This window comes from Panicum hallii, chromosome 1 (assembly GCF_002211085.1).
Source record: "Panicum hallii strain FIL2 chromosome 1, PHallii_v3.1, whole genome shotgun sequence".
Lineage (NCBI taxonomy): Eukaryota > Viridiplantae > Streptophyta > Magnoliopsida > Poales > Poaceae > Panicum > Panicum hallii.
Genome location: NC_038042.1, coordinates 48,658,481 through 48,684,797, shown reverse-complemented (window position 1 = coordinate 48,684,797; position 26,317 = coordinate 48,658,481). Strand labels below are relative to the sequence as shown.

At 44.2% G+C, this 26,317-nt stretch overlaps 4 protein-coding genes and 1 pseudogene across 7 annotated transcripts; 2 read left to right on the top strand and 3 right to left on the bottom strand.

Annotated features, from left to right (window-relative positions):
• Nucleotides 1-4,404: 4,404 nt before the first annotated feature.
• On the bottom strand, nucleotides 4,405-6,086 carry LOC112890448 (elongation factor Tu, chloroplastic). Its single transcript, XM_025957340.1, has one exon. The coding sequence runs from the start codon at nucleotides 6,006-6,008 to the stop codon at nucleotides 4,602-4,604; it is 1,407 nt and encodes a 468-aa protein (XP_025813125.1). The 5' UTR covers nucleotides 6,009-6,086; the 3' UTR covers nucleotides 4,405-4,601.
• Nucleotides 6,087-8,002: 1,916 nt separating this feature from the next.
• LOC112875133 (isocitrate dehydrogenase [NAD] regulatory subunit 1, mitochondrial) lies at nucleotides 8,003-11,790 on the top strand. Its single transcript, XM_025938858.1, has 4 exons — nucleotides 8,003-8,664; nucleotides 10,313-10,552; nucleotides 10,912-10,990; nucleotides 11,256-11,790. Exons 1-4 carry the CDS (start codon nucleotides 8,131-8,133, stop codon nucleotides 11,528-11,530), a joined length of 1,128 nt encoding a protein of 375 aa, XP_025794643.1. The 5' UTR covers nucleotides 8,003-8,130; the 3' UTR covers nucleotides 11,531-11,790.
• An 806-nt stretch (nucleotides 11,791-12,596) lies between these two features.
• LOC112893815 (actin cytoskeleton-regulatory complex protein PAN1) lies at nucleotides 12,597-13,469 on the top strand. Its single transcript, XM_025961318.1, has one exon. It carries the CDS (start codon nucleotides 12,669-12,671, stop codon nucleotides 13,278-13,280), a length of 612 nt encoding a protein of 203 aa, XP_025817103.1. The 5' UTR covers nucleotides 12,597-12,668; the 3' UTR covers nucleotides 13,281-13,469.
• A 2,937-nt stretch (nucleotides 13,470-16,406) lies between these two features.
• LOC112880594 lies at nucleotides 16,407-21,355 on the bottom strand (annotated as a pseudogene).
• Nucleotides 21,356-22,734: 1,379 nt separating this feature from the next.
• On the bottom strand, nucleotides 22,735-24,107 carry LOC112879088. Of its 4 annotated transcripts, none has more exons than XM_025943458.1 (2): nucleotides 23,906-24,107; nucleotides 22,735-23,567 (listed from the first exon to the last, which is right to left on the bottom strand). In XM_025943458.1, exon 2 carries the CDS (start codon nucleotides 23,427-23,429, stop codon nucleotides 22,941-22,943), a length of 489 nt encoding a protein of 162 aa, XP_025799243.1. In that variant the 5' UTR covers nucleotides 23,430-23,567; nucleotides 23,906-24,107; the 3' UTR covers nucleotides 22,735-22,940. The 4 variants fall into 4 exon arrangements, with proteins under 4 accessions (XP_025799243.1, XP_025799214.1, XP_025799223.1 ...); XM_025943429.1 differs by lacking the exon at nucleotides 23,906-24,107 and adding an exon at nucleotides 23,648-23,892; XM_025943438.1 differs by lacking the exon at nucleotides 23,906-24,107 and adding an exon at nucleotides 23,716-23,892.
• Between the last annotated feature and the right edge of the window lie 2,210 nt (nucleotides 24,108-26,317).

Genomic DNA, 26,317 nt, shown 5'->3' with positions numbered 1-26,317 from the left:
CGCCCCGGCACGTTGGATCGGAACTGGATCCGCGTCGTCTCGGCGGCGCCGGCGGCCTGGACGCGGGCGAGCAAGCACGGCCTGCCGGTTTACGAGACTGCCACGAGTCACCGCTCCAGCGTGGTCTTCGCAGGCTCGATTGAACGACCGGAACTGTAACTCATGGCACTGGAAAGAATGCCGCGCGCGCAGCTGCGGTCGGGTCTTTTCGGCGACGGCCACGGCCCGCGGCGGACGATGGGGATACGTGGAGACGTCGGGGGCGGCCACCTCGCCTCCCGGAGCTCGCGCCCGTTTGTCCATGGAAATTGCTCGCCTTTCCGCGCGCGGAATAAAGGCAAGGCGGCTGAGGCAGCGCTGCCGAATAATCTTTCCCCTGCAGCACCGGATTCCTGAGGGAATGATAGTACGGTCTTTGGTTCGTACCAAACCCCTATACTCTTGTGACCGCGGAAATAATCCCTTTTTAAGATGCGTCTGCATTTAGTTGCTTGATTCTTTCCCTTTCAAAGGTACGTGTGTATTTAATTGTCTAATTTTTTTTTCCTTCCCAAGATTTGGTCCGTTAAGGTGCATGCGACATGTTTCTATAATTTACTACAGCTTTAATCGGCACCTGGGATATTCCTGACAATTATTAGTTGTTTGAAAATCCTAAAAAATTATTTATTTTGTGACAGGGTAGTAGCACTCAACGTGATGGTGATGGATTCTGAGTCCTCGGCTTCTGGTTTTGAATTTAGGGAAAAGTCCGATGCTAACTATTAAAATCCGGTAAATTTAGCTCTTAGAGTAGTTTTGAAGATGGTTTTGTAATTTTTTTAAATAAAATAAAAAAAATCTAATTCGATCTAACAAATCAAAACTAATTCATTTTAAGTCCGAAAAATATAAAATTAGTACCAATTTTTTTCTAAAAATGTAACATATCTATTAGCTCTATTTAAATTTTATTTATTTAAAAATAATAGACATAACTATAAGCAATCAAATGCTATGAATATAAAACGTTGGATCCGAATAACTGACAAATATAGTGTTAATAGATAGGTTATATTTTTAGAAAAAATTTGATACTCATTTTGTATTTTTTTTATTTAAACAAATTACTTATAATTTTTTTAGTTTAACTTTGAATATTTTAAATTTTCATAAAATGGAAAACGATCTTCGAAACCATCTAAAGGGCTAAATTTGTCTGCTTTTAACAGTTGGATGGTCTATATTATCCGATTTTATAGTTAAAGGTTGAAAATCATGATAGTTCGAGAGTGTAAATTGAATTTTTCCCTAAATTTTATAGCCATGTGTAACATATCACTCATTGTTCATAGTGAGTGTAAGTGAGTATTTCAGCGCCATCTCTATATAGGATCCACGCATCAAAAGGTGGTAAGGGAGCGTGGCCACATCGCAGGCAATTCCCGACCGACGGTCGAAACAGCCAGGCCGACGGCCGAGATCTTATGAATCCCGGAGAAAAACCCTCGAATTTTAGAGAAAGCAACCACTGTTTAACCTTCTCTCTTAGATAATTTTGCGAAAAAATACATAACTTTTTTCTCAAAATCAACCCGCAATCCAACCTTCCCGGTTAAGAGAAATTTGCAAAGAAAACCTTAAGTTTTCATAAAATCAACCCGCAGTTTTAGTCCTCTCTCGAGAATTTTTCTAGAAAAACCCTCAAATTTTAATTAAATCAAACCACAACCCATTACTTCTATACAAACAACATTATACATACAATTCGAACACCAAAACACGTTGACATCAAAAGTTGTTCAATATAGAATTTGATCAAAAATTACAACTTCATTATAGAGCAAATTTTAAAATTCAAAACGCTTTCACAATTCATTTGCACAAATGCTTGCATGCGATCCGTCGTACCTACAATATGGACAACAAAACATCTTCAAATTAAAGAGTGTTCAATACAAAAGTTTCTCATAATTTCAAAATCTATAGCTTTATTATATAGTACAATTTTAAATTCAAAGCAATTTTACAATTCATCTGTATAAATGTTTACGTAGAATCAATTCTACATATAATTCGGACACCGAAACGTTTTTACGTAAAAAAATTTAAATACAAAAATTGCTCAAAATTTTAAAACCTAATATTTTGATACACAACAAACTTTTAAAATAAATGATAACAGAAAACACTAAATATAAAAAATATAGTTCACTTCCATACAAAAATAATATCCTACTTAAATAGTAGCATCGAGACAATAGAAAGTTCAAAATATATATCAATTACAATAACAGGCTGGAGACGATAACACCTATATATGTAATAATTACTACTCTATGTATGAACTAAAGTCCGTATCCGTACGATCCGACGATGTAAAATACGGAACTGCGCGGCAAAGCCGCGCACCTCTCTAGTTGGTTAGAAAGTTGCCTGGAGCTGCCTATTCTATTGATAAAGAATTTTGTTGTCGTTTCCGTTCTACTCGTTTCATTTTTCTAAGATGGCCGATTGATTTGTGGGCCAAAAAGAAGAGGGGTTAGTGACAAACTGACAACTCAAGATAGCTAAGATAATCCCCGCACGCCACACACGCCATCTTGACAGGAACACAAGAAAAGGTAGTCATAAAAATTTGCAGCAAAATATACAGGATAACAGGACGATCAGCCGAGACCTGAATACCAGAACGGAGAGGTTTTATCGACTCTGGCATTTTGTTTTTCAGTTTGCTGGCACAGTACTTCAGACGGCCACAGAAGAGCCCCCCCAACAGTAGTGCTCAGCCACCATGACGAGCAGCAGAGCAGGTAAGTGGAAATCAAAGCTCAAGAAGTGCTTCCCAAAGCTGTTGATGACAGTCGTGCAGATAACAAAACATAAACATAATATGAAGTAGCGTCAATCAAACATAGCAAACCAGTTGGGCGGAAATGGCTTCAGCTTACAATAAAACAGGGAGACAACATGAGTAACCCTCTAATATGATTTATGATGACAACTGAAGCAAAGCATCTATGTATGGAAACATAATAGAACACAACTAAAAGCTTCAACTAACAGCTTAAGAAAGCACCATATCTGCTTGCTAGGACACGTGAACATAGATACATAATGGATCAGTGCAGTTGGCATGCATAGTTAGATTGAGATAACAACCAACCAGGGAAAATATTAGGTGCAAACCACCTTCTCGGTGGAAACGTGAAAACTGATTGACTTCTAAAGTTAAAAAGCACTAACTTTGAAGCAAGCTTAACGGAAAACATTCCGTGAAAACAATTAAGTGCCCAAGTCGAAGAGATGGAAGAATAAGCAGTGGCCTGATGGCCACATGCATAGTCATTAATTTTGCAGAAATTTGATTTAAATCGCGAAGCAGTACAAATGAACCAAGATAAGTTTCTCAAGAAATTCTAGTAGCAGATACAGCTGTTAGAATGAAGAAGTAAACATGCCAAGAATCTGGTCTGGTCTATAACTCCGTATGATTAAACAATAACTGAAGACTAGCATGCAGTTTTGATTATGCATGTTCAGTTTTCAGTTTCCGGTGCATTACTTCAGACACAACAGCAGAAGAGACTGCATTCAAGCCCCTTAATTTCCCTTAATAATATCAAAAGATAAGAAGCGACTCCACGGGCATCTACCATCCTAGTTATACAAGAATGTCAATTCCTGTCCATTCTCGTACTGGTTTGCTGCTAAAAGGATCATTCTTAAAGAAATACACAGCTACTGTCTGCTGAACCAATGGTCATGTCCATATTGTTACCCCAGCTTCAGAGCCACAAACCTTGTAATAAACACTGGATGAGGCGAATAGTGTTCATGCTCATGATTTGAATGACAAAAGATGTGACGTATAGCATTATCAAACATGAGTAACCCTCTAGGCTCTAGTTTCTTATGAAAAATGAAGCAAAGCGTCTATACATGGAACACCCAACAGGACACACTAATAGCTTCAGAAAGCAGCATATCTGCTAGGATACAAGAACAGAATGGACTAATGTGGTTGTCATACATAGACTGAGATAACCACCTTAAACCACTAATAAAATTGCTACTCCAGCATAAATAGAAGCAAGTTCAGTAACAAACATTTCATGGAAACAATCAAGTGACAAATAATGATGAATGCAAAGACATGATGGCTGCATACAGAGTAATTAATTTGTAGAAACTTGATCCAAATTATGAATTATGAAGTACTATAAACGAATTGAGATAGGTTTGCCAAGAGAGTCTAGAAAGCAAGATCACATCCAGTTTAGTGCTGCTATACTGTAAAGGAGCAAATAAGCTACAACCATGTGCCTGTGGCACCATCAGGATTCATCTTAAGCATATCAAATTATCAACACAACAATAGGGCAATCAGCAAATAACTGAACATGTAACAATAGATGGCACCTCTTAGCCAAATCAATTGCAAAAAGATTGATGTATCATTGTCGTGAATGTCACAAAGTATGCAAATTCACTGGACGAAAAAAGTGCCATACTACAATTTCACATGAACAACCCCTAAAACTCAACACATAATAACAACTACAGAGCATTTCGCTGAGAGTAAACAAGGAAAATTTCATGGTGGATATGACATATCCGGTTTACTCAATGATTTTGTTGATGACACCGGCACCAACGGTCTTACCACCCTCACGGATAGCAAACCTCATTCCCTGCTCACAAGCAACGGGCTGGATGAGCTGCACAATCATCTTGATACGGTCACCAGGCATGCACATCTTTGCCTCCTCATCCTTGTCATTCATAATTGTTGTCACATTCCCTGTCACGTCAGTTGTCCGCATGTAGAACTGCGGGCGGTAACCAGGGAAGAAAGGAGAGTGCCGGCCACCCTCCTCCTTCTTAAGCACATACACAACAGCCTCGAACTTGGTGTGAGGTGTGATAGAACCGGGCTTAGCCAGCACCATGCCTCTCTCAATGTCATCCTTCTGCATACCACGGAGCAGAAGCCCAACATTGTCCCCAGCCATGGCATCATCCATGGTCTTCTGGAACATCTCAACACCAGTCACCGTGCAGTTCCGGGTCTCCCGGATTCCGACAATATCAACTGTGTCACCAATCTTGACGGTGCCACGCTCGATACGGCCAGTGGCGACTGTACCACGGCCAGTGATGGAGAACACATCCTCAACAGCGAGCAAGAAGGGGAGGTCGGTCTGCCTCTGGGGGACTGGGATGTAGGAATCGACGGAATCAACCAAGGAGAAGATACCGTCCACCCACTCGTCGTCGCCGCGCTTGAGGCCCGGGTTGCCCATGAGGGCCTCGAGCGCCTTGAGGGCGGAGCCGGAGACGATTGGTACGTCGTCGCCGTCGTACTCGTAGTTGCTGAGCAGCTCACGGACCTCGAGCTCGACGAGCTCGAGCAGCTCCTCGTCGTCGACCATGTCCTTCTTGTTGAGGAAGACAACAATCTTGGGGACACCGACCTGCTTGGCGAGGAGAATGTGCTCCTTGGTCTGGGGCATGGGCCCGTCGGCGCCGGAGACGACGAGGATGGCGCCGTCCATCTGGGCTGCGCCGGTGATCATGTTCTTGACGTAGTCGGCGTGGCCCGGGCAGTCGACGTGGGCGTAGTGGCGGGTCTCGGTCTCGTATTCGACGGTGGCGGTGTTGATGGTGATTCCACGGGCGCGCTCCTCGGGGGCGGCGTCGATCTCGTCGTACTTCTTGGGCGTGCTGCCGCCGACGGAGGCGAGCACCATGGTGAGCGCGGCGGTGAGGGTGGTCTTGCCGTGGTCGACGTGGCCGATGGTGCCGATGTTGACGTGCGGCTTGGTGCGCTCGAACTTGCCCCTCGCCGCGCGCACCACCAGCAGGCGCCCGCGCCTCTGCCCGCCCGCCGCCGCCGCCGCCGCCCGGCCCCGGAGCCGCGCCGGCTGCGCGGAGAAGCCCAGGGAGGTGGACAGCCGGGCGCGGCTCCTGGAGGAGGAGGCCTGCGGGAAGAGGAGGGAGGTGGAGGCCGAGGCGAGGGAGGCCATGGCGGGCGGCGGAGGCGGGGGAGCAGCGGGAGGTGGGGATTATTTGGGGGCGGAATGGATAGGGAGAGGCGAGGGAGGGTAGGGGTTTGCGCTGCTTATCTAGAAGAGGGGAAGCAGGCGGGGGGGATAAGGGGATGGCCACGGATTAGGCGAGGCCGCGGAGGCAATCGCCAGCCGCTCGATTGGGTGGGCGCCCCGGGCCCGTGTCGGGGAGAGGTGAAAAAAAAAACTGGGGCGTTTGGGCCAGAAAAATGGGGGTGAGGCCCAGGACGCGCCTCGTCGGCGCCCGTCGCCGCGGTGAAATGGCAGCCTCGCCTTTTGTTTGCTCTCAGCGCCGGTGGCGCCGCCACCTACCGTGTCACATGGAGCCACGTAGATCGGTGGGTACGCCGTGGCACTTCAGGCTCGTGAGCCACTGCTCTGTGAAAGGGGACGGAGCGCCATTGGAACCACTAGAACACGAGCACGGCGCAAGTGGAGGTCTCAGAGGGGGCTGTAGAGTTGTATGGACGGGAAGTCGCCCGCCATGAATTTACCGTGAAAAATACAAGGAAGCGATTCGTAGTGGCAAGTGACAATTTGAAAGTGATGACGACCACGCGTAGAATGCGTCAACCTGCTGAAGGTTCTTAAGAATTAATGTTGTTCTTAAGCGAATGGAATTCGGGGCTCATACGATTTTTCTTTGTATAGTTCAACTTGAGTATACTTGTAGCCATAGTGTCTTATGTACTCAATAGGTTGCTCACCTTTGGTGCGCTTGGTATTCTTTCAAAAACTTGCTTGGAAAAATATTTCATTAAAAGAAAAAGGAAGTTTTACAACGGACCTGACTTCAAACCGGAGAAAGGAAAAGGTTAACACTAAGTGCGTTAGCATTCCGAAGAATTGTCAGTGCCACAGTGTAAGAGTTTTTGCACATAAAAATCCTTGGTTACATGATCATATCAACAACCATAGTAACTGCTATAATAGATTGGTACAAATATTCAGCATAACTAAAGCTCTCGATGAACTTCATAGGTTATTTCTATCTCAATTATCATCAAAAGCGATGACCGGAGCAATGTTAAAAGAACATATAACAACGATTGAATGTCAAATATAAGATTTTAATGAAGTTTCTTCCTACACCCTGTTAAACAACTAGCAAGCAAACTAACCAGTAACCACGCCTCCGGTGTCGCAGACTCGGAGTAACCATGGTATAACTGATAGTTCAACCATTATTTAACTAACCTTCCAGTGATGCTCAACCCATTTTCCATTCTAACGAAGAGTGTTGTTGTTTAAAATAACACAGAGCTTACTATACATTAAAAAAATATATGACAACTTGTTCCGATCGTTGCTCTCTCCAATTTCAGCAACAAGGCAACCATTTACCTAGCAACTAGCGTTTATTAGCTTAGCATCGGCACCCATGGTTATGGTTACTTCTTCTTTATATTGAAGTACTGCCATCGTTAATTGCTTTCACGCAAAAAGGAGAGGGTGAGGTAGGTACGTGATGGTGAGATATATAGATCGTGCTCCTTGAAGTTGAAGCAAGCACCAGTCCAAACCCGGTTAAATGACAGAATGTGCAATCTGATTCGCATGCCAATCATGACATGCTTTAATCATTGCTTTGAAACCAGATATAGTGTATGCGCTTATTATCGAGGGAGATGGATTGATTCAATATAACACCGTGGTTAGCGTAGTAATAGATAGATCATGAGAGCTTGATTTGTGCGTGAAGATTCGTGCAGAGAGTCCTGCACGAAGTAGTCAAGCACGTCAAATCAACTCGACGAACCGACGTGAAATTAGAGGGTGTACGGTATACTTGAATACACTGAGCAAAGATTATATGATTTTATTAAATCTGTTAATGAGTATAAAGGCTCTCTTATTCTCTTTATCGAAGGAAACTTGCTCCTGCAATTTGTTCGTAAAAAAAAGAAAACTAACATATGAGTGGCTTTATGTAATGCTGCATCATCCATGGACCGTAGTTTGCTTTGTACAGATCGGAACAGCCCAAAGGCAAAGGCCCTTCGAGTCCTCTCCCTGACATCCTCGCGGCCGACCTTCCTCCATCCCCGATCGCATCCACACCGAAACCCTAGCTCCGGCCATGGCGCGGCGATCGACCCCTCTCCTACGCCGCCTCCTCGCCCCATCCCCTTCCCCCACCCCGTCCACTCCCCTCGCCGGCGCCGTGTCCCGCCGCACCGTCACCTACATGCCCCGCCCGGGGGACGGCGCCCCGCGCGGCGTCACGCTCATCCCGGGTGACGGCATCGGGCCCCTCGTCACGGGCGCCGTGCGGCAGGTGATGGAGGCGATGCACGCGCCCGTCTACTTCGAGACCTACGAGGTCCGCGGCGACATGCCCACGGTGCCCCCCGAGGTCATCGAATCCATCCGCCGCAACAAGGTCTGCCTCAAGGGCGGCCTCGCCACCCCCGTCGGCGGAGGTGTCTCCTCCCTCAACGTGCAGCTCCGCAAGGAGCTCGACCTCTACGCCGCGCTCGTCAACTGCTTCAACCTCCCAGGACTGCCCACCAGGCACGACAACGTCGACATCGTCGTCATCAGGGAGAACACCGAGGGCGAGTACTCGGGGCTCGAGCATGAGGTCGTGCCCGGCGTTGTCGAGAGTCTCAAGGTATGGAGAATTCCGCGTACCACTCTCTTGGGGATTAGTAATTTGCTTGCTGATGCAGCGTGCGACAGCTAATGTGTACTATACATGGCTAAGTGTGTTAAGCTTCTACAAATTGTGACACTATGATAGGATCTACTGCTCTAATTGCTGGTATAGATATACACACCCACTCTCCAGAAATACTACTGAAACCATTCATGATGAGAAAATTCAGTTGGGAAGTTGAATTTGTAATCTTGTATATTTTCATTTGGGAAATTAATTTGAAATCTTATTGGGTAGCCATACAATGTTAGATCAACATGCTTATTGGTTATTATAATTATGCCGTGTTTCTGATTGGTAGGTTGATGGTTGAATCTTGAAATACAGTAACTGGTGCATTGGGACATTTGGTTGAGAAATTGTACAGTTAATGCATGTGTGTATTCTGTATTGAAAAACAAATGCACTTTGGCACTGTACTTTATATATGTTTCTGCAAGCATCTGCTTCCAATGAATGTGAGGTTGGGATACTGGTGCAAGGGATAGTTCATACAGACTTTAGGGGTGACTTGCTTCAATATATCTTCGAGTTAAGTGAGATGCACTTAATTTGTTAGATCATGTAGAGTTCCTATCAAAGCTTTTGGATGATCCTCAAGATATATGATTATTCCTGTCATTCTTGATAGTACAGAATCACTGAAGGTGATATATTTTCTTAAATGGAACATTAATCTTTACTGTTCTGTTAATTAAACTGTGTATATCAAGGTTTCTGTATTTAAGATTATGTAAGTCATCAAAACAATTTTACTGGTCATTTGTGCTGTCCATTTAACAATAGCTATCAAATTTAATGCTCATTACTACTTATTAACGTCATCTTGACATTTGAGCACTTAAAGTGCATGTTAGAGTTTACAATGAACCATATTGTCCTATTCTGTACTTTTTGGTATGCTACATTAATAGAAGAATAGAATTTTTACCTTGCTATGTCCATGTGTGGAGGTGAATGTAATCATTCACTAAAGTAAGTTCCAAAAGGTGCCATTCACCCATCCACTTAGTAGTGATTAACTGATTATAGGGCTTAATTGGTCTGGTTATATGGCCCACTCATCTAACTGACAAGAATGGAGTAACAAATAGGGATGTCAGTTGCTGTATATAGCCCAAAATGTGGCTTAGTTGATGTATCCTTAGACAATTTCTTAAAAAATGGTACTGTGTGCAACCAATTTTCATTTACTTGATTTTTGGTCTGCTCAGTGACATCTATTTGATGTCACGTATAGTGAGCCAAAACTCCAGCTATTTCTTTCATTTGTTAGATTTTTATAACTCTGGTATTGTGACCTTGGTGGGTGCTGCCATTTGACTTGGCTGTAGAATTTTTTATTAGGGTGATTGGCGCTCAAAATGTGCCTGCTTAGATGTCTTAAAAAGCTAGTATTTTTACAAGTTGCTATGTATCACTGAAACAGCATCTGTTGTTGGCACATATTGCGAGTCCTTTACCACGCATATTCTTACGGCATTCCTAGTTTCTCCAACATGCTGTGTTATTGTAAAATGCATATAAGATTGCCGCTCATTTTTTTGTTTTGCCACCTAAATGTATCTTTCTCCCTAATACTCTCACTTCATGGATTTGCTAGGTGATAACGAAGTTTTGCTCAGAAAGAATTGCCAAGTATGCTTTTGAGTATGCATACCTTAACAATCGAAAGAAAGTGACAGCAGTGCATAAAGCAAACATTATGAAGCTTGCTGATGGTTTGTTCTTGGAGTCTTGCCGTGAGGTTGCAAAGAAGTACCCTGGGATTCAATATAATGAAATCATTGTGGACAACTGTTGTATGCAGCTTGTTGCGAAGCCTGAACAATTTGATGTTATGGTATGTATACACCCTCTTATCACTCAAATTTTACTCTGATTCTCACCAAGCTGATATTTAATGTGTATTCTCATGTTATAGTGTAAGTACAAATGCATTAATATTGATCTTGCATCTGCTTCTTGCTGTATACCTAGAGTCTCATTAGTCTTGTGTGGACTATTGGGATACCAAAATGAACTGATGTTCTGCAAATTTGATATACTAGCATGTTAGTTCCTATTTTTGTCAAGCTCATTTTTCCTTTGTTTTTTTTATTGATTTGGTGGACTGCTTTCTGGTCAACCCAGAGTTTTGAAATGATTTTTGTTAGATTATTTATGAATTTGAAACTCACTTCTATTTGGTTCCTTCCATAGGTCACCCCAAATCTTTACGGCAATCTGGTGGCTAATGTAGCTGCAGGTATTGCTGGAGGCACTGGTGTCATGCCTGGAGGTACGCGTTTATAAACTATTATTTATGGAATCCTACCTCTACCTGTGGGAATAGCTACATAGTTGTATGTAATGTAGCATTTGTATCTATGCATAATTTGACCTTTTTTTGCTACTTTACTGCATCATCTATTCTTTTGATATAAATGTTTTTAAAAATCTTTCCATGATTGTTCTATGCTGAGCTCGAGCATGTTTCATACTTTAGGAGATGCCGTATATGAATTTAGAAGGTCTATAATTCTTTATGTGCTGCATCACTTCAGGTAATGTGGGTCAGGACCATGCTGTCTTCGAGCAAGGTGCTTCTGCAGGAAACGTCGGAAATGAGAAGATTGTGGAGAAGAAGAGAGCTAACCCTGTTGCACTGCTGCTCTCATCCGCTATGATGTTGAGGCATTTGCAGTTCCCATCGTTTGCTGACCGGCTGGAGACGGCAGTGAAGCGTGTCATTGCAGAAGGCAAGTACAGAACCAAAGATTTGGGTGGCACCAGCACAACCCAGGAAGTCACAGATGCGGTCATTGCCAAACTGGATTAATGACCAGCCGTGTGTTTCTGAAGCTTTTTTTTTCCTCTATTGGACTAGGTGACTAGTCCTGACTAAATATTCGTTCCTTGTAGCTTTAGATCACCATTTTGTTCGGCAACACCCTTGTACAATCTTCAGGTGTCTCCGTTTCTACCATTCTGGTTCGGGTCTGGAGTAACTGAGCAAACTCAGTGTTAACTTTTACGCATATTTTTGTGACCTTAATTCTTAACTGGAAATAAGAGAAAGTATGAAACATTTCCTCTGCCCTTGCTACTCACTAACATATGAATACATCGTGTACTACTCTTGTGTTGCGGGATAACTAGCGTGGAAAAGTTAGTTATTCCCTTTTCTCTGTTTAATAGTGCATGCTGGATAGTGTCAACTGCTGTCTTGCCGGCAGCTCTTTTTGTTTTTAATAGAGTTACTATTTTTTAATATATCGGTTGTATTTACTGCTAAAACTACCAAAAGTAGATTATTTGCATAATTGCATATACGGAGGAAACGGCTCATTTTGTATAAATATATAGGACAATGTTTTTCTCCACTTGCCATCAACATTTGCATAATCCGTTTTAACAACTACTCCCTTCGCTTCGTTTCAAATTGTAGTTTGTTTTGGCTTACTCTCTCCATTTCAAATTGTAAATCATTTTGGTTACTCCATTTCAAATTGTAGGTGTTTTAGCTTTTCTAGGATCATCAATTTTGCAATGCACCTATAATATAACTAAATATAATGTTTAGATACATAGCAAGATTGATGAACTTAGAAAAACTAAAATGGCCTATATTTTGGAACGGAATATATTATTCATACGTAATCTGATACAAAATATAAATGTTTTGCGCTCTGATTTTTCTACAGGTACAGATTATATTCTTTTTTGAGATTAAGGTACAGATTATATTTTACAGCTCCAGATATATTTTCTCTCGTGAAAATCCCGGCCTCGCCTCAAGAAAAAAAAAATGGCCCACCAAATTGGTGGGCTGCCAAGTTGTATTCATCCTAGCTCGGCCCATTTAATCAGCCGCCATCCGCTGCTGCTACTCCCAAACCCTAATAAACCCGCCGCCGCCTCCGCCTTCGTCCTCCCTCTCGCTCCCCACCAAAGCCCGCGCCCCCATCGATCCCACCATGGCCTCCCACCTCGATTTCCGCTACCTGGATGAGGGCCTCGGTGGCGAGCGCGGCAAGCGCAAGCGCCGCGAGGAGGAGGAGGAGGCCGAGGCGGCGGCCGCGGACTCCATGGACCTCGACGCCGACGTTCCCCGGCCGTCCAAGCTCCGTGCCATGCCTTCCCTGTCCGACCCCTCGAAGCCGGCCTCCTTCGGTCAGCCCACCTACGACGGCGTCATCGCCGGGCGCGTGTCGGGGCGCCGGTGGAAGGAGCCCCGCACCCGGCGCGCGTCGGCCGTGGTGGTGTCGCGGAAGCCGACTCCGCTGGAGCAGCGCGTCCGCGAGAAGTCGCTGAAGCGCGCGTACCAGGCCCGCAAGGCGGAGCTCAAGGAGGAGATCCGGCAGAACAAGGTGGCGAAGCGGAAGGCGCGCGAGGAGCGGGAGAAGCGCAAGCAGGAGAACGTGCTGCGCACGGGCACCAAGCTGCAGCGGGTCACCAACCCCAAGACCATCCAGAAGATCGCCAAGTCCAAGAAGCGCAAGCAGCTCAAGGTCGTCCCCGACGAGTTCCTCGGCGGCAAGAAGTCGGAGGCCAGCCGGCGCATGCAGGTGCCCGGACTCGAAAACTGAATCTGACGGGCATCGATCGTCTTTGTATCTGTGGTGAGGTTTAGTTCACAGTGTTTAAAATCCAACGACGATTTTGTGCTGCTTTTGGTAATTTAGTTTGAAGTATTAAGCGATTATAATGGTATGCAATATCAAATTATCAAGTTCCGATGTGAAATTTTACTGTCACATGGTCAAATTTGGTGATCATGAAATCGTTACCAAGTTGATGCACCCTGACAGGCTCTGATTTTTTGGGTGCTTGTGTGCAGTTGCCATCAGTACCTTGGCACTAACTACGTGTGTTTTCTTGCACTTAATCGGTGTTAGATTACAGGTTGCAGATGTGTATAGCAAAGGCTGGAGAATTACATTCTGTATACACAGTCTAAATCAAGTCAGTTCTTCAGAACTCAGAAGGCTTTGATCTAAAGTGTTCGTTTTGAACTTAGTGAACTCATTTTTTTTGTTCGAATTGAGTTCACAAAAGGACACATTCCTCAGTGAATATTGTCTGTGTTTTGTGTAAAATCTAATGAAAACTCTTCATCGATAGCTTCTAAGTTCTAACTTTGCCAAGGGCTTCAAAGCATCTGAAGTTTGTGAGGACTGTTAAGATGTGCGAGCATGCAAATCAAATTGAGAACCAACTGGAGAAATTAGGAAAATAAGCCACAAGTCAAGTCATGTTCGAGGGTTATGAGTTCCTGGTTTAATTTGTGGATGAGAACCACGACAGGCATGCAGCAGATGGTGATCCTGTCTGGCCAGAGGAATCACAGTTTGTGGATACAGCATTTGGCCCCTCTGGAGCATAAGTGAAATGTAATGTCTGATCTGTAATGTCTTTCGAAAAATGTCTGATCTGTAACGAAGAGTCTAATTTCAGAAGTCTGATTATACTTCTAAGTTCTAAGCATAATTCTGTACAAAAAAGATGAATTACAGGAAGGGTTATGTATTACAATTGAAATCTGCAATCATGAGTAAATTGTAGCTTACTCATTCAGAACTGGAAGTAGATATCTTAGCAGACCTTAGCGGTTGTCATTCCATGTTCTGCAGTTCCTCAGGAACATTGTCATAATTCATCTGTCAAATTATAAAATCCATAGAATGTATAATCTATTTCTCACTGAAATGCAAAATAGTACCAATAGTGTTCAGGCACTAAAGATGGAAAAAAAAAAGGCAAAATACACATATGAGAGAGAGACGTCGTTTCTTACCATTCATAACATGTGAACAGAGTTTCCCCTCCATTTGAGAACTTGAGGCGTTATATGTGATGGAGTTCACAATAGATGATGATTGGAAAACAGGAAGGTATCTATCGAATAACATGTAAGCAATTTTCTTTTATTCATGTTGGAGAGTCAAGATTTATGGTTTTAAAAAATAAAGCCATTATCATAGATTTGCTTGCTTTGTTACAGTAACCGCAAAAGAAGACATTCTTGGTAGGAATTGCTTTTCTATAAGGAAGAAGAGAAAAAATCGCAGTTTACAATGAAAATGACCTGATCATTACTACGTAAGTATGTATAGAATCTAAGCATCACCATGTTTCATATAGGCAACATGTGTTTTTGAAATTCTGAAACAAAACAGGATCCATATAGACTATTTTGTATTGTTGTTCTTTTCAGTTGTGGTTAAGTCATGTTCATGCTTACCTCGAGTTATAAATCCCAGGCACTATTGTCGTATTGGAAAATTCACGCTGCAATATCTTGAGCTACACATACCAAGTGAGAATAAGAAAATAAAACTCATTTGCAGTCTAATGCAAATGCTGGCTATTGTTGTCTACTTAGCATTACTTTGACTCATTGGCAACTTTTAAACAAATGGTCTATATAAAGTATAAAGTTGTTCCAAGTTGGCTCTGCTCTAGACTAAATTAGGTAGTAAATAACAAAATAAGATCTGTAGCTGCTTGCAAGGCAATGAAAAGATGAGGTGAAAAAACTTATGTTTACTTCACCATGTGTGATGAGAAGGAAAAAGATGCACCTACTTCACCATTTTCAAGTTGGCTAGTTATATACCTGTATTTTATATCGAAGGAAAATCTGCTGTGAACCTGTACCAAAGTGGAAAATAATGAGTCTGAATTCTGAAACTACTTTGGATAAGCAAACACCAGTGCCACTAATTAATAAAGGGTAAGCAGAGGTTATCATGTATATTGTAATGCCTCACACACTGATCAATTCAACACATCAAATGCACTACTTGAAAAATCTTTCCCTAGGTTTGAGCTTGAATATCACAAAAACAATGTTGGCACTTTACAGGATCTTAAGAGCATCAATCAATATTTCAAACAGACCAAGTGAGCAGCAGGACAAAACTCAAGATTTCAAGACCTGGGCAACCAAACTTGAGTTTCTCCACCACACAGATGGATCCTTGAATCGCGTGATGCAGTGAACTCAAGATGCAGTTAACTTATTTAGGCATGGGAACAGACTTACCTGGGTGCACAAACCTCGTGCCTAGCTACAATGCCTTTCAGGTTGAACTTTGCTTAAACAGCTGAAGACGCATTCAGGCACCTGGAGTAAGCAAGCAACATGGCTTAGTGCAGCGAACATGCCACTGCAAGAATGCAAAGATTCAAAGTTAGCAAATGAGTTAGAGAAAAATACCACAGAAGGAAGAGAGGCTAGTGTGTAAATCGAACCTTACCTGCATCAAGAAATTCCGGCAGCACCAGAGCAATAGGGAAAAAGGAAAAAAGAAAACACCAAATCTCACCCACCAGACCAGAATGGTAGGAGAACAAAATCGATCACAAGGAAAAAAGATCACTGATCACTTCCAATTTCTAACATTTTAGACAGGAAGGGAAAAAAATGCTAACTTGACTTCACATTTTCAGGCAGACCGACCTTAGGTCGTTTACTCGTTTAGACAGGCTCCTACCAACCTAGCATTTTTTTTTCCCAGAAAAGATCTATGAAAACGAAAATTGCAAACATCCACATAGCAACGTGATATCCATAGTTTCAATTCCAAGTTAAATAGTCAATTGTTCAAAAGAACTGCTATGATGTGGCTATTTGACAACAAATAGCAACTGTATGAACTCAAGTACATCAAGCAGTTTATCAATGGGCCAACTACAATATCCGGCACATCTACCTGGAACTAGCTATTTGGTCATATACTCATACAGTCTTAAAAAAAACCACAGTTTTTTCAACGGACTGGTTACAATAATTGCTTCCTCATTTACACATGATACAACGAACACCTTGCAAAATGTCAAGGTAACTTATCCTGATGTAGTGTCAGCTGTGAGATCTTCTATTTCCCATTTTTCTACAAGCTGTTTCAGTCCCATGCTACTTGACTCACCCTTGTCAGAGCTAATTGCTGTAGGATTCCACTTATCCACCATTTTGGATAGGGTCCCACACAAGTATGTATGCCTGGCCTCTGCTCTGGTTCTTCTGCCGTGCAATGATAAGCAAGCTGAGCTACTTCCAGGAGTGAGTTCCAGTCTTCACCATTGAGCTCTAGTGTGGGGTCTACAATATTCCTAAATTTCTCTTTGTCAAGGAAATTGGTTCTGAAGATTGGTACGAGTAATTTGTCTTTCTGAGGCAAAGGATTATCAATGACCTTTCTTCCCGTAACGATCTTCATAAGAACAACACCATAAGAATACACATCAACCTTGGTGCTGAGTTCTCCCGTATCTGTAAGCATATAAATGGATTTACATCACTTCTAGTGCATGAAAAATATCAAAATTGTAGAATGCAAAAACATAAGAAATCAATCTAACTTCTACATGAAGTTTGTTCTGTTCAAGGTAAGTCTTGATTAATTCTAACTGCAAAAGAAGAGGCGCTAAACTAATCCAGAAGCTTGGAGAATTCAGGTATGCACAATGTTGTAAAAATTTCTTTACTGTTCTAGATTCGTGTGATGATGATTTTCTTGATGATATAGCCGTTAATTGTGACATTAAGTTAGGAAATGGTAGGGAGGAATGCTTATCAACCCATATGCAATGAAACTAGAGTAGAAATTTAGAGCTGTTGTGGCTGAAGGGAACTACATGTCACATTTGTAGGATATTTTGGCCAAGAATTGTGCTTTAGAGGGGGAAAATCTGTAACTATTGGAAATTACCGATGACCAAAGGGGTTTTACTAGAAAGCAGCAACATCAAAGGAGGGGACCAAATTGAGCTGGAAAATGAAGAGACTCAGATACCAATGAAAGTTCTTATTTGGAGTATTAGGGGGATAGGAAAACTGGCAAAGGTATGACAACTGAAGCAAGGGTATGACACACACTTTATATACTTTCTATTTGCAGGGTATCCTCTTTCGAAAAAAGAAAAGTACTGATTGACAAATGAGAATAGCATATCTAGAGCAGTGAGGATTGTACATACTGGCATATTCCGGTGCGAGACATCCAAATGTACCAGCGGGCTTTGAAGTGGATGACTTATCTTCAATAGTCCTGACCAAACCAAAATCTGAAACCTTAGCTCCCAAATCTTGGCCCAACAAGATATTGGAAGGATTTAGGTCTCTGTGGATGAACTTTTGCTGGGTCAAGCCATGTAGGTACTCGATCCCCCGGGCAACATCCAGAGATATCTTTCTCCTCTGTGCCCACGTGAGGGGAGTATGACCACTCGACTGCAGGTGCTCGTGCAATGTACCGGCTGACATGTACTCATAGACCAAGAACCTATCAGTGCTGTTTACGCAGTAGCCAAGTAGTTTAACCAAATTAAGGTGACTCAATTTCCCAATAACATCTGTTTCAAATAAAAACTCCTTCACCTGTTCAGTGCCCATAGTGGCACTATTAAACTTCTTAACAGCAACTGGCTCCCCATTTAGAATACCTTTGAAGACGACCGCAAATCCCCCTTTACCTAGGACCATATTCTCATTGAAGTTGTTTGTGGCATCCTTCAGGACATGCATCGGTATTTTCTCCAAATGCGACACACAACGACTTGAATCTATACTTTCAGCGCTCACAGAGTGACGAGCAGAATTTCTGGCATCAGTGGTGTTGTGGGTGCTAAGGTGGGTTGGGACTGCGGGCTTACTTGTATTCTTCTTTCTCTTTAAGAGATACCGGCAAAGACAAGCTAACAGAACCCAAACCACTACAGCTAGAATGCTTCCAACAATGATCTCAATCATTTGTGCTTTCGACTTTGAATTTCGAGAACTTAGAGGATTCCCTTCTGCAGCAACCTCAGCTGAAGGCTTAAATCCTGGAAGTAGACCAGAGAGGTCATTATGTGAGACATTAAGGAACTTGAGATATGTCAAAGTAATCAAGGTTCTGGTATTACCCCCTTGAGTTGATTTTCCGATAGATCCAATCTTTCAAGCATTGAAAGGTTTGCAAAAGCCGGAGAAACAATACCTGATAAGTTCCGTCTAGATAAATTCACTTCTACCACAACACCACCTTTGCAGATAATGCCAACCCAACTTCCATCACATGGGTTATTTCCCACCCAAGTTCGGGCTAGTTCAAGTGGGTATCCAAAACCAGATGGCCCTCAAGTAGAATGGACACCCGTTGGTCACAAGGCCTATAGGGGCATGTAGACAAAATCCGTTCCCAGAAGCCAAATCTAACATCACACCCGCCGGGAACACCGGCCAAGGCCCCTGCAAAAAATTATTTGAGAGCCCACACTTTGAATGCTTTCCAACACCATCAGCGAAGCTGGCACGAGTCCTGTCAGCATGTTATCCCTCGCATCAAGTGACTCAAGCTGTGAGTTGCTGAAATCCGGAATTGGACCACTAAATGAATTTGATTGGATCCACAACTCCTTTAAGGTCTTAAACGATGCAAAGACATCAATCTTTCCTAAATGCTTCACATCTGACATATGGCTGTCCAAACCTATGGTCTCTAGGGAACTCAACTCCGCTAGCCAGGCTGGTAAGTTGCCTCTGAGGTAGTTGTATGACAGCCACAACATAGTGAGAGACTTCAGATTGGTAAGAGCTACATGCAATGCACGGGTAAATAGAGATATTGGAGGCAGAGAATATCTGGAGTCTGGTGCCATCCGCAATAGCATTAGGGATGAGCCATAACCCCATGGGGAGATTGTCCATTTTCGAGATCATCGGACAGTTCGTGAAAGAAATCATAAGGCATTGTTGTGAACGCATTGCCAGTTAGCACGAGACATCTGAGGGAAGCCATCCCACCGAGTGACGGAATGCCGCGAGTTAACTTGTTTCCCTCAAGCATCAGGACCTCAAGGGTTGAGCCTCCAAATGTTCTTAGTCGGGATTCTCAATCGCATGACCACCCGGATGTTTCGGATTCTCAATCGCTATACGAAATCACGAAAGCCTTGCACTTAGTGGGAGCATATGCCCCACCCCTCTCCCCAACTCATATTCCGTATTTTGGTGGACTTGACTTTTACTTCGAGAAGCTAACAAAGGTTGATATGATGCACTAGCACACCCACAATCAAATTTTAGCTAATTCTTCCCCCTAATAAGACAGAGTATATCTGGAGTGCAATGCAGTTGGCAATATCATCGAGGATGAGCTTGGGCTTCGTGGGAAGATTGTCCATTTTGGTAATCATTAGGGAGGCGAATCCCTAAAAAAAAATCATGGGGTGGTGCGGTGAACCTATTGACCCTTAACATGAGACTGATGAGAGCAAGTCATCCCCAGAAGTGACGGAATGACGTCAGTTAACTTTTTTCCGCTGAGCTCTAGGTCCTTGAGTGTGCTATAGGAGGATAAAAAGGGAGTCAGCGTTCCTGGCATGTCTGTATCTGTGACAATAATGCTAGTCATATGTTTCAAACCATCGCAAATAATGTCGATAAGGTGCCCGTGCAGATGTCACCAACGTAGTGATAATGAGAACAAAAATGAATCCTTTCATTTCCATGGCTAGACCTTTGAATATAGAATTATCAGCTATATGCAAGAACACTTTGGAGTATTTCTGCGTCAGTTTGGTGTCTTCACACGCTTGATTGAATAAGCCTGCATAAAAATTAGAACGCCACTAAATTAGCAAGGCATTAATTATTTCTATTTCGGCTATTCAAATTCACACATCAGAAATCACAAACGAATGATGAATTACAAAGCACAATGCTAGCCCATTTTTTATAAGAACAAGAAGTGATATTAAAAGCATTGTACATCAACGAGGTCCGCAGGACCCGTGTTACACTTTGGAGTGCTGCGATGGCAGCACAACTAGCTGGTGATCCTATGTGTGACAAGAAAAGTTAGCCAAGCTGTGGTTGATCACAACCTTTGCCTGCATAGCCAAGGCAACGTGCAGTTCTATTTTCCTGTCTATTTATTTTCATCACCTTAAAAGCACATCTACCTTGGAGACACATGAATTGTGAGAGCAGTGTAATTCAATCTCCAAAAAACTGCAGCCTCCCCCTTTTGTAGTCACACATCAATAACAAAAGGATGGAGGACTGAGGATATACCTTTTACTTGTACAACTTGGGCTTGGCATTCATGGTGAGTGGAGAGGGGCGATGCTGGAGGCGAGGCGGCCGCATCCTATGCTCCTCCCACAGATCAACCTTGCAAGCTGCTTTGCCGGCGGGATGCCAAGGTGCTGAGGCTTGTAAATGCTGCAGCCAAGCAGGCACTCTAGCAGCTGGACACAACACCAGCCGGCAAACGCCTTCGTGGACAGTGCCTCTTCAATGTGCTTGAGCTCCTCACTAGCTTCCCGCAGGAACTGAAGGTGGCGATGGGCTCTCTATATTTCCAATTGCACTTCTTTAGCACTTTCTTCTCCCTGATTTGGGTCTCCGGTAATCACGACGAGCGTCGCGAAAGCAAGGGTGCAAGGCAGGCGAAGAAGCTCAGCGGGGGCGTACGCCAGTGAGGAGGATGGGAGAGGCAACGGACCGCAGCCGAAACAGTATGGCTAGCAGCGCTGCTGCTGTAGAAAAAAGAGAGGCGGGGAGCGAAGGTTTATTTGCTCGCGTGGGTATTTTCATCCCGTCATTTTTTATCAGTGCGCTACAGCGCGAGTGGGGTTGAGCTCGCGGATGTTCTCAGTCGGGATTCTCAGTCGCAGGACCACTCGGATGTTTCGGATTCTCAATCATTGTATGAAATCACGAAAGCCTTGCACTTAGTGGGGGCATATCACCCCCTCCCCCCCTCCAACTCATATTCTTTATTTTGGTGGACTTGACTTTCACTTCGAGAAGCTAACAAAGGTTTATATGATGCACTAGCACGCCCACAATCAAATTTTAGCTAATTCTTCCCCCTTAGAGTATATCTAGAGTGCAGTAAAGTTGGCAATATCATCGAGGATGAGCTTGGGCTTCGTGGGAAGATTGTCTATTTTGGTAATCATTAGGGACGCCAATCCCTAGAAGAAATAATGGGATGGTGCGGTGAACCTATTGACCCTTAACATGAGACTGATGAGAGCAAGTCATCCCAGAAGTGGCGGAATGACGTGAATTAACTTTTTTCCGTTGACCTCTAGATCCTTGAGTGTGGTATAGGAGGATAAAAAGGGAGTGAACGTTCCCGGCAGGTCCTTATCTGTGATAATAATGCTAGTTACATGTTTGGTGCCATCGCAAATGATGTCTATAAGATGCTGCTGCAGATATCACCAACATGGAACTAGGATGGGTGTGTGCTGGATAATATTTTTAGAAAGTGTGTGATGGTGGTCGGGTCGTCATATTTGGCTGCTATCGTGGCAGCGACGAGGAGGAGAAGGCAAAAGAGTATTTCCCTCCTTGTAGTTAGGCTTCTAGCTATGCGTATCCGTGACTTTATTGGCCGTATAGCAATCTGCAATAACTTTTTTAGAGTTTCTCTTATTTTTGGCAAATTCATGTTATAAATAATAATGACCAAGTAGGCAAGCATATCACAACTGCAGACTTAGCTTGCCTAAGAAGAATTGCATGCACGCAGGGGCAACAGAGTGGTGGGCAAAGGTCCTATTTATGCTGGATGAATTCCATTTTACAATATATTTTTCGAAACACAGTGCTATGCGCACCCACCCATATGAATACACACACAATCCTACTTCTATGAGTACCTCCTCGAGATTAAGCCGGCAGATTCTCACCATTTCACAATATTTATTAGTGGAAAAAAGTTCAGTTTACTCTATTGATTTATTTGCTATAATGTATTCGTCCGTGATCTTCTTCTGTATTCAGTATTCACCCCTTATCTTCCAACGGCTCACTTAATTATCGCTGGAAAGGTGTGCAACTAGATAGTTGGGGTGCGTGCCGCACAAGACGAGTGTACAGAATTTGAATTTTGGTCCGATTAAAATTGACAGAGTACAGTAACAACATCGTGACATTTTTGAGTTTTGTTGAGATGATATGGTTCTTTTACCATACCAACGTACCACATTTCAGCACTGCGTGGCTAGTGGCGAAGCAACTGATGTATGCACCGCACAAATCGCAAATAGGTGAATAATATTAATTGCATCGTGAAACGTTTGACACGAACTATCAATGCCGAGAACACCTGCAGCAGCAGTGCTGGATTTCATGCTGGGCTTCTTAAGACAAAGGATCTTTCTCTTGTCAAAAGTCTTCTGCTATTCGCTCTGTTTCCTTTGTGGCCATTTCTGAGGAAGTTTTACAATTCAGACTTTCAAACTTAGCTGTTTGGTTCCTCGAACCTCCTGGACGTGGAGCGCAGGAACAGGCTCCTCAGGCTGCGCCCGCTCTCCCTGGCCCGCTTTCCTGCTCCCCGCGCATCTCCGCCCGGCGGCACGGCCGGCGCCGCGGCGGCGGCGGCGGCGTGGTCGGCGATGGCGAGGCCGGACTCGAGCTTCCGCGCCACGCTGACGAGCTCGTATGTGTCCCACAGCGACCGCGTGAAGTCCCACGCTACCTCGCCGGGGGGAGCTGCCACCGCGGCGGCGGCCGCGGCCATGGCCTCCAACTTGAACCGGGACGGCCGGTGCCGCGACGCGCCCGCGCGGGGGCGGGCCCCGGCGCCGGCCGCGTCGCTGTCGTCCCCGCCGGTCTCCGACCCCCGCGACGGCCGCGGGTTGCCCGACCACGCGTGCCACGCCTGCGCCACCGCCTTGAGAAGCTCCACGTCGACGTCGCCCGCCGCGCGCGGCTCCGCCGAGCTCTTCATGCCGGTGACGCTGAGCCGCCGCGTCGGTGTGCCGCTCGGCGGGGCGGTGGATGTGGGCGGATTGAGTTCGAGCCGTTGGTTTGGCGGGTAACGGTGGCGTCTGGCTTGTCCGCATATCTGCCTCACGTCTCTCAAGCCCTGAGCCAAGAGCAACGTCACCTCAGAGTGAGAGAGTATAAATCTTCACGATCTTCTCGCAAGATCAGCGACACAAATACAAAATCCTGAGTGAAAATCTTGCAGACTTGCATCTGTGGCTACTAAAAGCACAACACGCCTCCCCTACCAAACGGCCGAGCATCACAGTTGATTCAACTTGGCAGGATGGTGCTTGGGAGTTGGGACCTCCATCAACAAAATCGACTATCAAGCGTGTCAGCCAATGAGTTGAAGATACTCCAGCAGGGCCCTACAACAAGTTCAGCTACTACTACATGCAGGTCTGGATGCAAGGGGAATTGAGGATTTGCGGACACCTTTCACTGCTGCGGATGCTACCATCCCCAACCCAAGACGCAACTGCTATACGGATTTGGAAGTCCATGGCACCACCCAAGCGCAAACAGTTGCTCTGGCTCCTTCATTGCCACATCGCCCCGGATGCAACCTGCCACTTCTGTGGCCAGTCTGAATCGCAAAACAACTTGCTTCTGCATTGTCCACACGCGGCCAACATCTGGCTCCTTGCCGGGGCTCCCGCCGTCTCTAATCTTGCGGACACACGGCTACTTTGGTCTGGTGCAAACAATCAATTCCTCGAAAAAAAGAGCACAACACGCCTTGCAGTTTCGTGCACCGATCAATTCACCAAGAATCTTGTTTGCAGTTGACCTGGATGGAGACCAGAACAGTGCAAACCATTTCTGACAAATCATTGTTCAGTTAGGTCGGGGACTATGAGTTGGGATTCAGTGGCTCAGCTCGCCTGTGATTTTTGTTCATCCTAGAATCACGCCGGCCGCTACCACCTCCCATAGATAGGAGCATCTTTCCAAGCTCGACGCGCGGCTGCATTATGTGTGGAGACTAGCAAGTAGCAAGTGAAAGAGATGTGTTGGTGATGCAGACATGTATGGCTGTCTGGGAAGAATCAGTATCGGGTGTGTGCCAGGTCTCGTTATCCTCTTGCTTGACATGTCTGCGGCCATGGGGTTGAGTTTGTCGAAACAAGGAATGAACTTCATAGGAAACAGTCTGATTTCTTTAGAATTTGAACAAATTCATGGGTTTCCGTTCAGTGAGCCTCCTTTTGGAAGTTCCACTGAACTTGTTTTTGCAGGATCAGCTAACATGACCAGGTCTGCCCATTATCTGAATCATAGCTCCTCGGCGTTATTACCGAACAATCAGAGTCACCAGAAAAAGTGGCGTTTAGTGAGCATCCACACGCATCCAGTCTAAAGCAAAAAAATTTCACGGTTCCAAGCTAGAATCATTGCCGGGTGGACATCCATTTCTTCTGCTGTCCATTGGAGGATGGAGGGAAAACATTGACAGCACTAAGAATGGTTGGTGAGGTGAGCCCCATTATTCCCACTAACACTGGCGACATCGACGAACACTTCAAATCCCCACCCGCACTAAACTTGTAGTGGTAGATTCCATGCGAGCATTCCATAGTTCTGTGTACTTTTTTTAGTATTTGTTGCGATTTATATGCCTGCTAAGTTACAGTTACTAGGATAAGGTTAACTGGTTAAGGGTACCATGGTCTGCTACTGCTAACTAGTCCACCGAGGTTTAATTCCTCACTGTTTAGCCGGTGGTAGGGGGGTGTTTTGGTTCCGAGATTGATTTGAGCCATGTCATATCAAAATGTTTCGATACCGAATAGAAAGATTAAATATAAACTAATTATAAAATAAACTGTATAAGTCTAAGGCTTATTCGCGAAATGAATCTATTAAGTCTAATTAATCTATTATTAGCACATATTTACTGTAGCATCATATGGTCTAATCACGGATTAATTAGACTTAATAGATTCTTCTCGCGAACAAGCCTAGGATTTTAGAATTTATTTTATCATTAATCTATGTTTAATACTTCTAATTAGCATCCAAACATTCAATGTGACGTGTGACGGAGCTTAAAATAAACCTCGGGGGACCAAACACTCTCGGCCTAACTCGGGGGACCAAACACTCTCGGCCTAACTGCGTGTCAAATTTGGGGCCACGGGACTAAGCATGTGATGTACATATTCTAGGATAAGGATGATACATGGTCCACACGGTACACCTGCTGTAACTACTCGTACAGGAGTAAAACTAGTCGGAATATAAGGAAACTACCTGGGTAGCACTTGAGTAGGACTCCTAAACTCGTATTTGGTTATAACTTCCATGTAACCATATCCCCTAAGATTATATAAAGGCGGGCAGGGACCCTCTCCAAATGTACAGCATCTAAGGCAATACAAACCATCACACACGACTTAGGATATTACGCTCTTAGCGGTCCGAACCTCTCTAAAGTTTCACGTTTCTTGCACCTTCAAGTTCCTAATCTCGGCGACACTCCACTTACAATCTACCACCTTGAGGGTATCCCTCGGTGGATTTGGAGGTTAAACACCGACAGTTAGCGCTACAGGTAGAGGTGTTCATCGAGCATCCACCGGTGAACTTAATGGCATCTTTCAACTTCACCAGTGTCGTGCTCGACAAGGGCACAACTTTCATTTTCGGCTCATAGGTGTGCGTTGCTGACGGCGCGGCCAGTTTTCGTCGGCACCTTGTCGACAACATGAAGCCGGAGGCATCTCCAGCAGCTCAATGCAGTGATTTCGATAAGTTCATCGACAACCTCGATGAGATGCTGCTCCCTGACCCAGCCAGGAAGATCGAGAAGAAGTCTGCTGTCGATGCGACTACGACTCGTGCTGC